The following is a 14536-nucleotide window of genomic DNA, read 5'->3' as shown; positions in this document are numbered from 1 at the left end:
ACTTTCAAAACACAATCGCCACTATGCTGTTATGGGGACCAAGCTAGCTGGATGGTCTGCTACAAGCTATGTTTGAAAGTAAACAAGCAGCTGTAGTGTCCTTTGACGAGGTGGTGGTCTCTCGTTTCGATGTACACATTCAATTTCAATTAAACAATCACATAAAACATCTCGTTAGTTTTGCTTTGTCATCTTTTTCTGCATTTTACACTGTGATTTGCCGCAATCATCTGTGATGGGCCCCAAGTAAGGATGTCCTGAATGAGAAGTTATTATACACACTTTACTGTTCCTTGTTGCTGCCATGTATTATGTTGAAATATGTATCAAGATGTATAAAACCAACACTCAATCTAAGTTACAAAAAAAGACAATGATAATAATTCATCATAAAACCATCCAATCTGCTATTTATGACTTTAAATACACTCAAAATTTACTCAGTTGAATCACAACAGCATAGGTAATGTAAAAAATACACAACAATTTAAATTGCCACAGTATTCAGAAATTATTCCAAACTAGGGAAAGTTGTTATGATTGACGGGAACAGTGTTTTTTTTTTTAATCCAAGATAATTCGACATACTGCATACTCAGTCTGTTCAAATAGACATTATTTGTATTCGTTCAATTTCTGTTAATGAAAAAACACAAGTCATTAAATAAAAATCATGTGGAATTCAATACAGTCATGGTTAGTAGATATTATTGGCAGTGGTTTTATACAAACTTTGGTATACACCTTAGTAACTAATACATAACAGAAATTTTATCAATCAATCAAAAAAAAATCATTACTTGGTATTAACTCATTCACTGCCATTGACGACTATAGGCGACAAAAATTAATTTGAACTATTTCTATTAGTTTAAAATATTTTATACTTTTGTTAACAAGAGTATGAAAACCTAGGAAAAAAAATTGCACATTTAGAACAGATATAAGTTTATGAGCTACAAGGTCAGGATAAGCCTCGATTACTACCTCAAAGATGTCTCCGGACGGCTTGACGACGACTACTTGGTTAGGAGTGTACTGGATTTCTTTAGGGAAAGGTCCTTGGAAAACCACGTCCTTCTCATTGTAGGCTCGTTCTCCAAGTGTGAGTCTGTACGCTATATCCAGCTTGTGACAAGGGTGGATTCTCCAAATACAAACGATTTCATGTCACATCACCCATGGAGGAGACACTATGGTGAAGCTAGATAGTCAGTTAAGGGTTAGTAGGTTGCTCTTGTGCCATTCATCACTTTGAAGACGTCAAGTGAACTTTACAAACAATAGGCTACTATAGGAGGGGGGGGGGGCCCCATGTTTGATTCGTTTTTACCTCCAACCACTAGGGGGCAATGTGTTTTTGTTTGCTTACCTGATCCATGTGCAATACTTAATGGGGTAGATGCCACGGACTTCCGGCCACTGATAGCGCGTTCCAACACTTGCACCCCCACCCCTAATGGGTCGTTGACGGGAACGCGCAACCGAGGGGGCGCTCGGGAATCATTTGGTGATCTAACCCCCCAATTCCAACCCTTAATGCTGAGTGTCAAGTAGGGAGGCAAAAGGTTTCCATTTTTATAGTCTTTGGTATGACCCGGCCAGGGATTGAACCCACAACCTCCCACTTACAGGGTAGACATTCCACCACTTGTCCACTGAGTTGCACACGATCTTTGACTGTTAGTCAATCGGAAGATGGGTTTGAATATGAATAATCACTGGGAATTCAGCCAATGCTCGCATATCCATGTTTTTTATCTCGATCTAGTCCACATTGCCGAAGTGCTCTAGAAGAGGATCAGGCCTAAACCGAAGTATAGAAATAACATATGTGTGTAGGCCACAGAAATAAATCTTCCCACGACCTGCCTTGTCTCTCACAAACTTTAATACAAAGCAACAAAAACATTTATTACAATGCCACGAAGGATCTGAAGGATATTATAACATTTTAATACCTATTTTCATATATCAATTATTGTTACTGATCATGAACATTTTAATTCTTCATTTTAAGTTTGTCAAAGTGTCTTGTGTCCTGAGCAGGGCACATGATGTTGACCTCGTATGCTCTGGGTTTAAAGCTGGGACCATGTTTTGTCTAAAAAAGTTCCTTCTCATCACTTTGTGCGAAAACATATTTTAGCCCTTGATTTTGCTATACACTGATTGGTCCAGAATTTCTTGTTTTTATTTGTACACGTACATTGTGGTCTTGAACAGAACTTGCTTTGCTTTTCCATTAGTCACGGTCATTGGTGCTTTTGGGTCAAATTGTAAGTGAGATTTTGTTATGGAGAAGAATACGAAAAGTGCCTTGAAAATATACATATTTTGGCTAGAGACGAATACAGCTGCAACTGCACTAAGAGTTCTATTGTTTGACATGTCCTTCAACTGTATAACACATTTGCTCATTCATGAAGGGAGAGATATTCTGCTTGGAGACTGAATTGTAATAAAAGGCTGGCCCTTCGAAAAAAGGGGGTGCATTGTTGATCAAAACCTGTCGGAGTTTGATTCAATGGTGTAACAGGAGATCTCCTCTAAGAATTATCCTGCGCAGGAAACTCTGTTCATTTCTCATCTCACCAGTTGGTTTATTGGACACGCAAAAGTATGGATTAATAACAACACCCTTCAGTTGGTGACCCTCCGACGGCAAGGCGTTTGACGGTTGTTGCGTTCGCGGACGGTTTGAATTCCTGGCGCCATATTAATTGAGGTAAGTGGAGATCTTATCCACGTTTGAGGAATTCTTTCTGTCTAGGAGCGCTCCGGCCGCCATGCGTTCTTGTAAGATAACTAAATCAAGGGTGAGATTTGTGTGAGCAGAGGTAGAAGTTTAAGTTGTTTGGTTGTATGGAGTCAATGATTGTGGAATTTCCTACGGTATTTGAAGTATACATATTTGTGGTGCACATTGAATTGAATAGCGATCGCTCGTAAGTCAGTCTGGGAAACATTTTGTCTTTACAATTTTGTTTTTACAGATGATAGATACGTAGATAATTGATTTGAAGTCTATGTATATGAGATAAGAGATATAAGATGAAGTTGAGAGTAAGTCAGTCTGGGAAACATTTTGTCTTTACAATTTTGTTTTTACAGACGATAGATACGTAGATAATTGATTTGAAGTCTGTGTATATGAGAGTAAGTCAGCTGGAGAAGCATTATTCTTTTATCAGCGTTAGATGTGTGGGCATTGGTTTTACGTCCATACATATATTTAAGTTGAGAGAAGTCGGCTCAAAAAGCATCTTTGTCTTGATCCCCGCCTGACACGCGGGAGAATTACGAGACAAACACTTTGTTTTTATGAGCAATAGATTCTTGGGTAATTAGGTACGATCCTTGAATAAGTGTTGCCGATTAAAGCTGCGGGAGGATCGACTGCTTCATTTTCTAGGGACAAAAGACTCAACTTATAGAAGTCAGATTGACATAAAACGGATTTAATATGCCGCTTTAAGATTAATCGATAGGTCTTTGAATAATTGGATATTGACATTCTTAGACAAGATATAAGATGTATTGACTCAACTCGTGTAAGTCGGGCTGACATAAGCATATTTGATACGACGCTTTAGATCAGTCAATAGGTCTATTGAATATTCGTGATTAAAATTCAAAGACAAAACTGTTTAAGCTGGGGTAGCGCAGTTGACATCCGGATATTTATGTGTTGATATGTCACAAAACGACATGTCTTGTCTGTTTGTCCGTTGTATATGTTCATTTTGTAAATGTCCGGACCAAGTCTGGCATGGTGCTCTTAAAGAGACAGCGATGAGATATTTTGTTGACTAATTTTGCTAAGTGAGACGTTATTGTATTTAGAAATGTTAATATGACTTAGCTATAATACGAAATATAATATAATATAATATAATAAGCTATAAAACAAGGGTAATAATTGATAAAAAAGAAAATACGGGTTGAAAACTACAACTAAAATGGTTGACGCCGGATGCGCGTCACGAAACGAAAGGAAGTTGTCATCAAATTTTCATTTGCGATCGAAAAACTACAAAAATGGCTGATGCCACGCCACGAGGCGTCAGGGAATTGTGTGCGCATGCACTGCTGTTAGAGGAGTATCCATGAAAAAACAAGGCAAGAAATAGAATAATTATCCCATAGGAGAACGATTGCGGTGGGATGAATCTTATGGCGCCGTTATAAGCTACGGTGAGTTAATTTTTGTGAAGGACGAACGTTGAAATTTGTACAGCCGGCCGTTCGAAGTAAAATACTACATAGATAATATGTTTTCGGGTGAAATAAAGACGACACATAATTGGATAAGATGATAATGAATAATGCTCGAATACTAAATTGAGGTACTTTTGTGAAGTTATAACCATTTATGTAACGTTAAGTAATGACTAAACTTTTATTTTTGAAGGACTAGATGATCTGACTTGCTATCACTTCCGCTAACAAAACATACCGTTTAATAATGACTTAAAATGTAATTAATATTAAACGACGGGATTTGATTATATAGTGGAAAAGGTTAGTTTATTTTAAATAAGATATGGCATTTGTTTGAAATTTTAATGACGGCAATTTAACTTTGAAGGTCCGTAAACGGCCCCCGTTTGTTCAATAAAGTTAAGACTGAATACAATTTATTTTTTTTATTGTAGAAGAATATCCCGGACAAGCCCCCACTTTAAGAAAAGTATATTGGAAAATGATTAATATTGAAATGTGGCTTTGCAAATAAAATAACTGTATGATATAAATTTATGTGATAGAACAAATTAAACCGTTTAAAATGCGCTAAGCAGGGTGAATTAATTAGACGGTAAGATTAATAAGATTTTTATGCTAAAATGGTGAATTTAAGGGTCTGCTTAAATAATTCAGCGGCATTATATAACTTGTATTTTAAAGTGTATTTAGAGCGAGATGTCACCCTTTAAGAATTATAGATGTAATGACATACCTAAAACCACTAGATGTCTCCAAATTACAAATGCCGAAAGCCAATTTTTTTTATTTTTTTTTATTATTATTATTATTTTATTTTTTTTTTTGAAAAAACCCATATTAACAATTGCTTGTAAACCTCAATGACATCAAACAGTTTAGTCTCTATTCTTTATTTTATTTTAATGATGATAATAATAATAACCAATAACGAATAACTTGGACAGCATGACTAATGTGGAATAATTTTTATATAGATGATTGTTTGTTTGTTTTTGTTTCTTTTCCCATTATAAAATAATTTTTATCTCTCCCAAATGTAATATTAACTATGTCTTTTGCTTGAGTCCCATTTAGATTTGGAGTCCATGGGGGGGGTCGTCTGGAAGAATGACACTTTTGATATATTCATCAGGTGCGATGTAATTAAGTTAATTTTTTGTTTTGATGTTTGACTAAAAAGCTGATTAGACGTTTTGTGAAAATATTAATTGAAAGCTACCACACTTATTAATTGATTCGGAATTATATTTGTAAATTGTTAAGGTATATCTATCCTAATCTCATCCTAAATGTTATTTATGAAGATATGCAAAACACACTAATTGAATATTGACAACCATAACAAATATTGACATATAATTAGCAATTATTTTAAAGTATGAACTTTTATTGTTTAATTATTTTTATTTTATTTTATTTTATTTTATTTTTTATTTTATTTTATTTTATTTTTTTTCCCTCTAAGGAAATATTTTTTAAAAAAAATTATTTATTTTTTTTCTCCCCTCAAAGAATTATTATTATTTTTTTTTTTTTCTCATCTCTTTGAAATAAAGACAGATTTTGATTTTACTGACATATTATGGCCTAGATGTTGATGAGATTTTAGGTGAGAATGGTCGGCTGAAAAATTGATGGTCGGGGTCAGTATTTCATAATAAAAGTCAACTGGCGGGACAGAGAAACTGCAACTGCCACCTGTCACCACCACCAGCAGGGCGGTGGAAAAAGATGCCGCCATACCTGACTACACCTGCAGCCTGCTAACGCCAGATGGAAGGGCGGAGATTCCTGCCGACTATTGCCACAAAGACTGTGCCATCATATACAAATGTGAAAAAAGAAAAACTGCTCCACTGCCAAATGAACTGTTCTATGAAACTGCTCCAAATATTCTGCACAAGCGTCTTCAAAGCGTTCCTGCGTCCAGAACTGTCCTACGAAAGAACTATGCCATACGAAGGCCACACCCAACAAACAATGCTCTCTTTGAATTGCTGATACCGGGCCATATGATTTGACGCTGACTGTTTGCACTGAAATCTATATTTTGACATGGGTAGGGTTATAACATTTACTTTAAAACATTTGGTAAATTTAACTAATTGATTGACAACATTTTATATATACAAATTTTTTATATTTTAAAAACTTTTTGATGTCTATTTTTGATTTGATCTGATTTGTTTATTTTGCTATTTTAAAACAGTCAGTTTTTTGGACAAACATCAAACAGGGGGACTAGTAAGCTTAATGGTAATATTAAAACTAAGGGCAACTTTATGTATTGATAATATTTGATTTTTTGTTAAATTTATTGGTTAAGCTACAATATTTTAAAGTACAAAAGATAATATTGGTAAATTTAAAGTTTCAGAAATTGAAAACAGCTAATATGAATATAGATAAGATATAATTTATTTGAACCTTAATTATTATATTTTATTTTTTAAAACTTGGTCTTTTGATATTTTCCCGAATTCTCTTTTGAAATTTAAACAGTTGCTTGGGACGCATTGTCAAATTTGCTGGTTAAATGTAAAATTTTCCCCTCTTCCTAAACAAAAAGCAAGCAAAATTTATTTACTGCAAAACTTTATATATTAGTCTGAAAAGTTCTCTAAAGCGATCTTTTTCAGATTGGGGAATTATTGGTTGGTCTGGGTATATCGTCGCGAAGGACACAAACATTCCATGTTAAATAAATAAATTTAAAATTAAAAGTTAGTCTTAATGCGATAATTATAGATAGTCCGTGAGAATGAATTTTACAGGAGGAGAATTGGGGATTTCCTTGACCATGGAGAAGGAGTAAGTTTTGGCAGAGACGGCGAAAATAAGGTGAATATGTTCCATTTCTATTTCTATTTTTCCCCTGGGGCCCTGGGGTTAGGTGTTATTTTTTGATTTTATTTGTTGACGAAAGTTGCATTTATTTAATGGCCGGAAGCACATCCATGCTATATCTATAACAATAAATATAATAAAACATTCCAATAATTATTACATTCTGTAAACAAAATTGGCCTCATCAGATTTGAACTGGCTAAAGATTTTCATTTTTTGCATTTAAGAATGTGCTCAGGTCATTAAAGTCAGCCAAAGGCTGGATCCTAATTGAATGTCACAACAAACAGAATTTTTTCCCACAGGAGAGGCCTACAGAACTTTACTAACATTTACTAACTCCTATCTATATAACACTACCAAAATGCTCTTTCAAAAAGAAGGGATGTGAATAAATGTTTATTAGTGACTAAATGAAAATATTTTGCACCCAGATGAGGTGATGAAAAGGTCAATCTAGTCCAGTCCACGCGGCACCTGGTTCCACATCTTGCCTATTAGACCAGCCGGAGGTCCGCCTTCTACTCAACCCCCACCTTCAGGAGCCAGCCACCACCGGGAATCAACAGAGAGACCAGCCAGCTGCTCCAGTGACCAGACGTGGCAGCCGAGAGGCCATTCAACTGCTTCCAGTTTCCACCAGATGAGCTGAGGATTACCCAATGGAGATAGGAGGAATGTGTCCCTTTTCCGGGGCGTTCCACAAAGAATGAGTCACACCTTGGGCCCGGTGATCATCTCTGGCAGTTGATGTGGGTTCTAAAAAAGCTGAAGGAATCCATCCATCCATCCATTCCCTTGACCACTTGTCCTCACAAGGATTGTGAGGGTACTGGAGCCTATCCCAACTGGCTTCGGGCAGGAGGCAAAGTGCAACCTGAACAGGTTGCCAGCCAATCGCAAAGCTGAAGGACTCTGTTTGAAAAAACCCCAAAAAAACAAAAACAAAACGCAAGCAACAAAACTTCCCTAGCCCAAACGACAACAAGTCTTCAATCGCATCTCCAATTGCACGTACATAATGACACTCTTTCTCATACTGACTGTCATGCCAATTTGCTATTTCTGGGATCCCCCAACACAAATTTTGAACATAATCACAACACACTGTCTTCATATATGATATGCCTATTTTACTGAGAAAAAAACAAAAAATCTTTTAATGAATCACATTGTTTTGACATATGACTGACCTCCTCTCCTGCTAAAAAGAATGTTTTCATTTTTCCTCTTCCTATGTTGCACCTGCCATTGCGATGATGAAAATCCCGCGGGAATCTTTGTGTAAAATGTTTAAATATTTAGTTTTTGGGCTTTGATTGCAAAGCCCAAAGGGGGGACTGAAGGATATTATAACATTTTAATACCTATTTTCATATATCAATTATTGTTACTGATCATGAACATTTTAATTCTTCATTTTAAGTTTGTCAAAGTGTCTTGTGTCCTGAGCAGGGCACATGATGTTGACCTCGTATGCTCTGGGTTTAAAGCTGGGACCATGTTTTGTCTAAAAAAGTTCCTTCTCATCACTTTGTGCGAAAACATATTTTAGCCCTTGATTTTGCTATACACTGATTGGTCCAGAATTTCTTGTTTTTATTTGTACACGTACATTGTGGTCTTGAACAGAACTTGCTTTGCTTTTCCATTAGTCACGGTCATTGGTGCTTTTGGGTCAAATTGTAAGTGAGATTTTGTTATGGAGAAGAATACGAAAAGTGCCTTGAAAATATACATATTTTGGCTAGAGACGAATACAGCTGCAACTGCACTAAGAGTTCTATTGTTTGACATGTCCTTCAACTGTATAACACATTTGCTCATTCATGAAGGGAGAGATATTCTGCTTGGAGACTGAATTGTAATAAAAGGCTGGCCCTTCGAAAGAAGGGGGTGCATTGTTGATCAAAACCTGTCGGAGTTTGATTCAATGGTGTAACAGGAGATCTCCTCTAAGAATTATCCTGCGCAGGAAACTCTGTTCATTTCTCATCTCACCAGTTGGTTTATTGGACACGCAAAAGTATGGATTAATAACAACACCCTTCAGATCATAGCAGTGTTGTTTATATAACACAAATACATTCTGTTAACTATTAACTTCGGCCCACACACACATTTGGAGAAAATTGCCATTGAAACCATGAACATTTATGAACATTTACACATCAATTCTCAACACAAATGTGGAAATTGTGTTAAACTTAAAGATTGTTGCCAATTTTGTTAAAACCTCTGCCACTAGTCTGCTGGGCAGTAGACAGTAATCATGCATTTTCCCATCATTAACAGTTGACCTAATAAAGGGATACTTAGTGTCAACATTTGAACATTTGCCTTTTTATCAGATTTTTCACCAGAGATAAAGCACCTGCCCCATGTTATTGTAAGGAAATTGTTTTTGGCAATTTTAGTTTTAGTTTTAGTTTTAGTCATGCATTGTGAAGATAATTTTCCATCCATCTATCAAGGAAATAATTTATCATCTCATTCCTAACATTAAAACAAAATCTTACTGGGGGTAAAGGGAAAATTATAACTAAAATTATTTAATTATTTTGCTGTAGAAGATTTTTCCAACTGGAAATAAATTGAGGCGATCTACACACACGCATTTCTTTCTTGTTTTCCCTTTTTTTGCCAGGGGTCTCAAACTAAGGAAACACCAAAACAACCAAGTCTTGACAGCTTTCTCATTTTTTTAGAACCAGATATATTAAATAAATCTACATCTTTCAAAAACATACAAAAAACCCTAACTGGTTTTGACTTAGCAAATTAATTTACATTTCGGAATATAAAAATATGGGGTGATGTCCCCACCCAGTCGGGATATGTCGTGGATTAAAACAGAAGCGTCCCTCTCTAAACCAATCACATACGGCATTTGAACAAACAGACCAATCAAAAAGTGTCACACTCAAGCCCCGCCCTGTTGGCCAAGGTTGCTGTACAAACGGAAAGTCACCTCTTCTGTGGGTCAGGGAGAAGCGAATGACAGCTAGCCTAGCATCGCTTGCTAGTACACACAGAATTAGCGGAGAAGCCCGGTAGAGCATCCTTTCCCTTCGTAACCTTAAACTAATCTTAATTTTGTGAATTTACCAACGTCGCATAAGATTTTATAATAGTGCGTAAAATTAATACGAGCTACTTCGTTATCTCTACTGTCTTGTTTAGCCTAGCTTCCAGCTGTCAGTCATCAAGCTACTATCATCATGGCTGCATTGAGAGTGTCCTATCATAGGATTCTGGACAGGATCGAGCATATGCTGCCTGCCAAACTGAGACCCCTGTACAACCATCCAGCAGGTAAGGCTAGTTTATCGGCCCGCATTCCGATAAAAACAAGCTTAAAAAAAAAAAGTTGCGATAACTTAAAAACAGTAGTGCGTATTTGCAATAAACTAGCACCGAGATTGATGTAACTTAATGCAGAAAAGGGTACGTTATCCTAGATACGACTGAAATATGAGTGGTGTGTTCAGGTCCAAACCACACAGATTCATGATTGAAGCCAAGTGGCAAGTGTACTCTTTCCATTCCATTGTTTATTTTAGGTTGACGCTCATTTAGGAATATGAAAGGAGCTTTTGTGTTCATTTTCAACAGCACCAAGCCATTAATCAAACATCAGCATAAGCAACAACAACTAAGGGTAGATTCCAAAAACGTTAATTCACAATTCATGCTTGAGGGGTTTTATATATATTTTTGGTGTTGTTGTTTTTTCCTGTCCAAGGGTATTGGAGCTGTGCAAGGACAACTTTGTAACCAGGTATGAAGGGGCGGCAACAAAGAAACACCTTCCCTCCCAAAATGATTTGCAGAAACAGTGTCCTTTTTTTGTGAAAGCAGGCCGCCAGCCTTTTATGGGCCTCCACCACCTTTTTTATGCAGAGTACACGCATACCAGCTTTGAACGCCTTAAACAAATTTTAAAATGTGACAAGACCCCATCAGAAAAAAAGTGTGTGGTTTTACTCCATTTTTATGTGAGAAACCTCACACACATGACAAGGGTATTTTATTGTTCGTGCTGTACTGGGAGTGGGAGCATAAATGAACCTATGGAGTGCGTTGTCTTGGAAGGTTTTATATTTGTGACAACCAAACCAGCAGGTTTTTAGGAACTCATATGGTTCTCTCCTTTGTGTTGCAGGGCAAGCGCTTTGATGTAAAGTTTTGCATAAATTGCAATAGGGCTGCTTGATTATGAAGACAATATGAATCACAATTATTTTGGTAATAAAAACTTTTTTTGGGGTACAAAACAAGAAAATGATTAAATGTAAAAATTATTTAGACAAATAAAATTCTTTGAAACGCTATAATTACGCAAGTTCCTTTTGGATGAACCAAAATGAACTCATTCACTGCCATTGATGGCTATAGACGTCAAAAATTCATTTGAACTATTTATATTAGTTTAACATTTTTTTCCACTTTTGTTAACAAGAGTATGAAAAAAAAAAAGTACATTTAGACCAGATATCAAATTTGTAACTAATCATGAGTTAACTATTGAAGTTGAAGTCATGTGATTAATTACAACAAAAAATTATCGCTTGACGCCCTAACTTTAATAATCGTTTCTTTAAAAAAAAAAAGAAGAAGATTATCTTAAAAAATAAAATAAATATTATAAAAAAAGAAAGAAAAAAAAGAAAAGATTATTATAAATGAGGTCATCAGGCGATTACAATTTTTAATTGTAATTAATCACATGACTTCAATAGTTAACTCACAATCGCAAATTTTATATCTGTTCTAAATGTACAAAAAAAACTTTTCTAGGTTTTTATACTCTTGTTAAAAGTGGAAAAAATGTTAAACTAACAAATAGTTCAAATGAATTTTTGACGTTTAAAGCTGTCAATGGCAGTGAATGACTTAATTAGTTATTTTTAAATTTAAAAAAGGTGCAAATGTATACAGTACATTTAAACAACTCAACTCAAAATTAATAATGGTAATCTTCTTCTTTTTTGACAATTATGCTGATTTTGTAATTGTGGAGTGTAATAATTGAATTTCTATTAAACGCACAGCCCTAGACTGCAATGTTTTTGCCCTATACAGTAGATTTAGGTTTCACTTGAATGCAGATATCATGGTAGTTTCCTCCACAGAGAAACCGTTCAGATAATAATGTCTAGAGAAAGTTTTCATGTTTTACCCCTTGTTCTTCTGTTTCCATTCAAGGTCCAAAAACAGTCTTTTTCTGGGCTCCGATATTCAAATGGGTAAGTTTTTTTTTTTGTTTTTTTTAAAGAATCAATAGTATAATGGTAGAAATAGCTGGTGTGGGATTGATTCCCAGTTCATTGTTGTTTTTTTTGTGGTATTTGATATTTAAAATGGTGGCTTCACCTTTTTCAGGGCCTGGTTGCAGCTGGTTTGGCTGACATGACGCGACCAGCAGACAAGCTGAGCACCTCCCAGTCGGCAGTACTGACGGCAACAGGTAAAATGAGACTTCAGCGTCCAACATTTAAGGAGCATAGTAGTAGTTATGCGTTTTTGTTACCGTTTTAATGGCTTAGATTGAATAGATTGCAATTCTGCAGATATAGGTCAAAGGTATCCAAGGTTTTTTGCGACCTATTTCTTCAAACAAACGTTATCTGATGTGGTTTTGGACAAAACACTCATGTGTGCATAACCTCGGCTGTGCTCGGCTAGGCCTGATCTGGTCCAGATACTCGCTGGTCATCGTCCCAAAGAACTGGAATCTGTTCGCTGTCAACTTCTTCTTGGGCAGCGCCGGAGCCTCCCAGCTCTACAGGATTTGGAGGTGACCATTGACTGTACTTTTTATCTTTGTCTATAGTATACTGTATATAAAAAGGGCATAATGCAAGGCAACTTGCTTTATATAGCACATTTTATACACAGGCACACCTAAAAGCATTAACATCCTGAACAACTACTACACGATTACCATGTCTTCTTCTTTTCCTTTCGGCTTTTCCCTTCAGTGGTCGCCACAGCGAATCAGTTGCCTCCATCGAACCCTGTCCTCTGCATCCTCTGCTCTCACGCCAACTACCTTCATGTCCCACTCATTCACTGCCATTGACGGCTATAGACGTCAAAAATTCATTTGAACTATTTCGAGTTTAACTTTTCCCACTTTTGTTAACAAAAGTATAAAAACCTCGATTTTTTTTGTATTAGAACAGATATAAAATGTGTGATTAATCGTGAGTAAACTAGTGTCATGCGATTAATTACTTTTAAAAATTGTAATCGCCGACGCCACCATTTTTTTATAATAATAAGAAAAAAGACATTATTTAAAATTTAAAGAAACCATTCAACCTTTTTCAGCTTCCACCATTTCGTCCTCTGCTCTGCTTTTTTGCCGTCTTTTGTCTTCCTCACCACCAGAGTCATCCTACACACGCTCACCTACCACTACTTTGCAGTCGCTGATCTCCTTCAGATTACACCGTCTACACAAGATGACGATAACCACGTAATGTAGTATATTATTCTGTGTGTGGCTTGTTGTGTTCCTGAACAGACACAAGCAGGATCAGAAGGCCCAGGGAGCAACAGAGTCCTGACCGTCATCAGTGAAGTGAAAGGGCAACTTCAGGCCTGGCCACCGACCGACCTGCCCGACACGTCCCTCTCGTCATTTGTACGTCATCACGTCGCCGTTTCCACCTAACATCCATGCCAGCAACACGATCCGACCATATTTAGCATCTATTTCCCTGCTGGAAATGTGCACTTTCCCAAAAGTCCCAAGTTTCCTCAGGGTGTGTCTAGTTGACATTTAAAACCAATTTAAAAAAGAAAGAAAAAAGTGCATGCTTAAAAAAGGTCACCAACGCACAAGTTATTACTGATTGTACATTTAGTTTGTATATCATTTTTAAGCTGTAGCAATCATTACCTCATGTAATAATTTCCCAAAAACATGTTTGGTTTTGAAGGATGTGTCCAAAGCCATCATCACATTGCTTTTATTTATAATAGTTATTACATTGTCATTCATTTTAACGGCTTTAAATTTGAGAACATAATCAGTTCATTGCTTCACTTTTCCTTCCGGTGGTGTTAACTGTAGAACACAATTTGTATTAAACCTGTGCAGCTTGTAATGCTACACAAGGGTCGCTAGCTAACACTGGTACTGAACTGCTAAAATCAAATGCCTTTTTGCTATTAGGGAAGTCTCTTTATGTATAAATTAACTTATAAATCATAGTTTATTTCCCACCATGATTATAATACCTTCACTGTATTGGCAATAAATGATCTGACTTTTGTCACATTATCTACTGATTGATGGAGCAAATGGCACTTTGAGGCACTGTGGAAATATAATGCCTGTTATGTATGGCTAATAAATCTTGATGAAAAACTGTTTTGTTGGTTCATATTCAAACCTTATTGATGGCATTAAATCATGCAAAATTGACATTTCTATTGTGATGGTTTCAGG

At 36.1% G+C, this 14536-nt stretch overlaps 1 protein-coding gene and 1 long non-coding RNA gene across 3 annotated transcripts; both read left to right on the top strand.

Annotated features, from left to right (window-relative positions):
• Nucleotides 1-3938: 3938 nt before the first annotated feature.
• On the top strand, nt 3939-8988 carry LOC144060436 (uncharacterized). The gene is made up of 2 exons (XR_013295922.1): nt 3939-4197; nt 5302-8988. It is a non-coding gene; the product is annotated as an uncharacterized LOC144060436 (long non-coding RNA).
• Nucleotides 8989-10024: 1036 nt separating this feature from the next.
• On the top strand, nt 10025-14458 carry mpc2b (mitochondrial pyruvate carrier 2b). 2 transcript variants are annotated; one of them, XM_077579350.1, is made up of 6 exons: nt 10025-10127; nt 10258-10389; nt 12283-12323; nt 12460-12544; nt 12763-12874; nt 13607-14458. In XM_077579350.1, the coding sequence occupies exons 2-6, from the start codon at nt 10296-10298 to the stop codon at nt 13647-13649; spliced, it is 375 nt and encodes a 124-aa protein (XP_077435476.1). In that variant the 5' UTR covers nt 10025-10127; nt 10258-10295; the 3' UTR covers nt 13650-14458. The 2 variants fall into 2 exon arrangements, with proteins under 2 accessions (XP_077435476.1, XP_077435475.1); XM_077579349.1 differs by having other exon boundaries at nt 10031-10389.
• The last annotated feature ends 78 nt before the right edge of the window (nt 14459-14536 follow it).

This window comes from Vanacampus margaritifer, chromosome 11, assembly GCF_051991255.1.
Source record: "Vanacampus margaritifer isolate UIUO_Vmar chromosome 11, RoL_Vmar_1.0, whole genome shotgun sequence".
NCBI classification, from domain to species: domain Eukaryota; kingdom Metazoa; phylum Chordata; class Actinopteri; order Syngnathiformes; family Syngnathidae; genus Vanacampus; species Vanacampus margaritifer.
This window is presented reverse-complemented; position numbering and strand designations above follow the sequence as displayed.

Bases quoted from the DNA above. Each gene is read 5' to 3' on its own strand.
- mpc2b (XM_077579350.1), top strand. From the start codon at position 10,296: ATGGCTGCATTGAGAGTGTCCTATCATAGGATTCTGGACAGGATCGAG. The intron at 12,324-12,459 runs GTAAGTTTTTTT...CACCTTTTTCAG, and splicing joins GGGCTCCGATATTCAAATGG to GGCCTGGTTGCAGCTGGTTT. The intron at 12,545-12,762 runs GTAAAATGAGAC...GTGCTCGGCTAG, and splicing joins GGCAGTACTGACGGCAACAG to GCCTGATCTGGTCCAGATAC.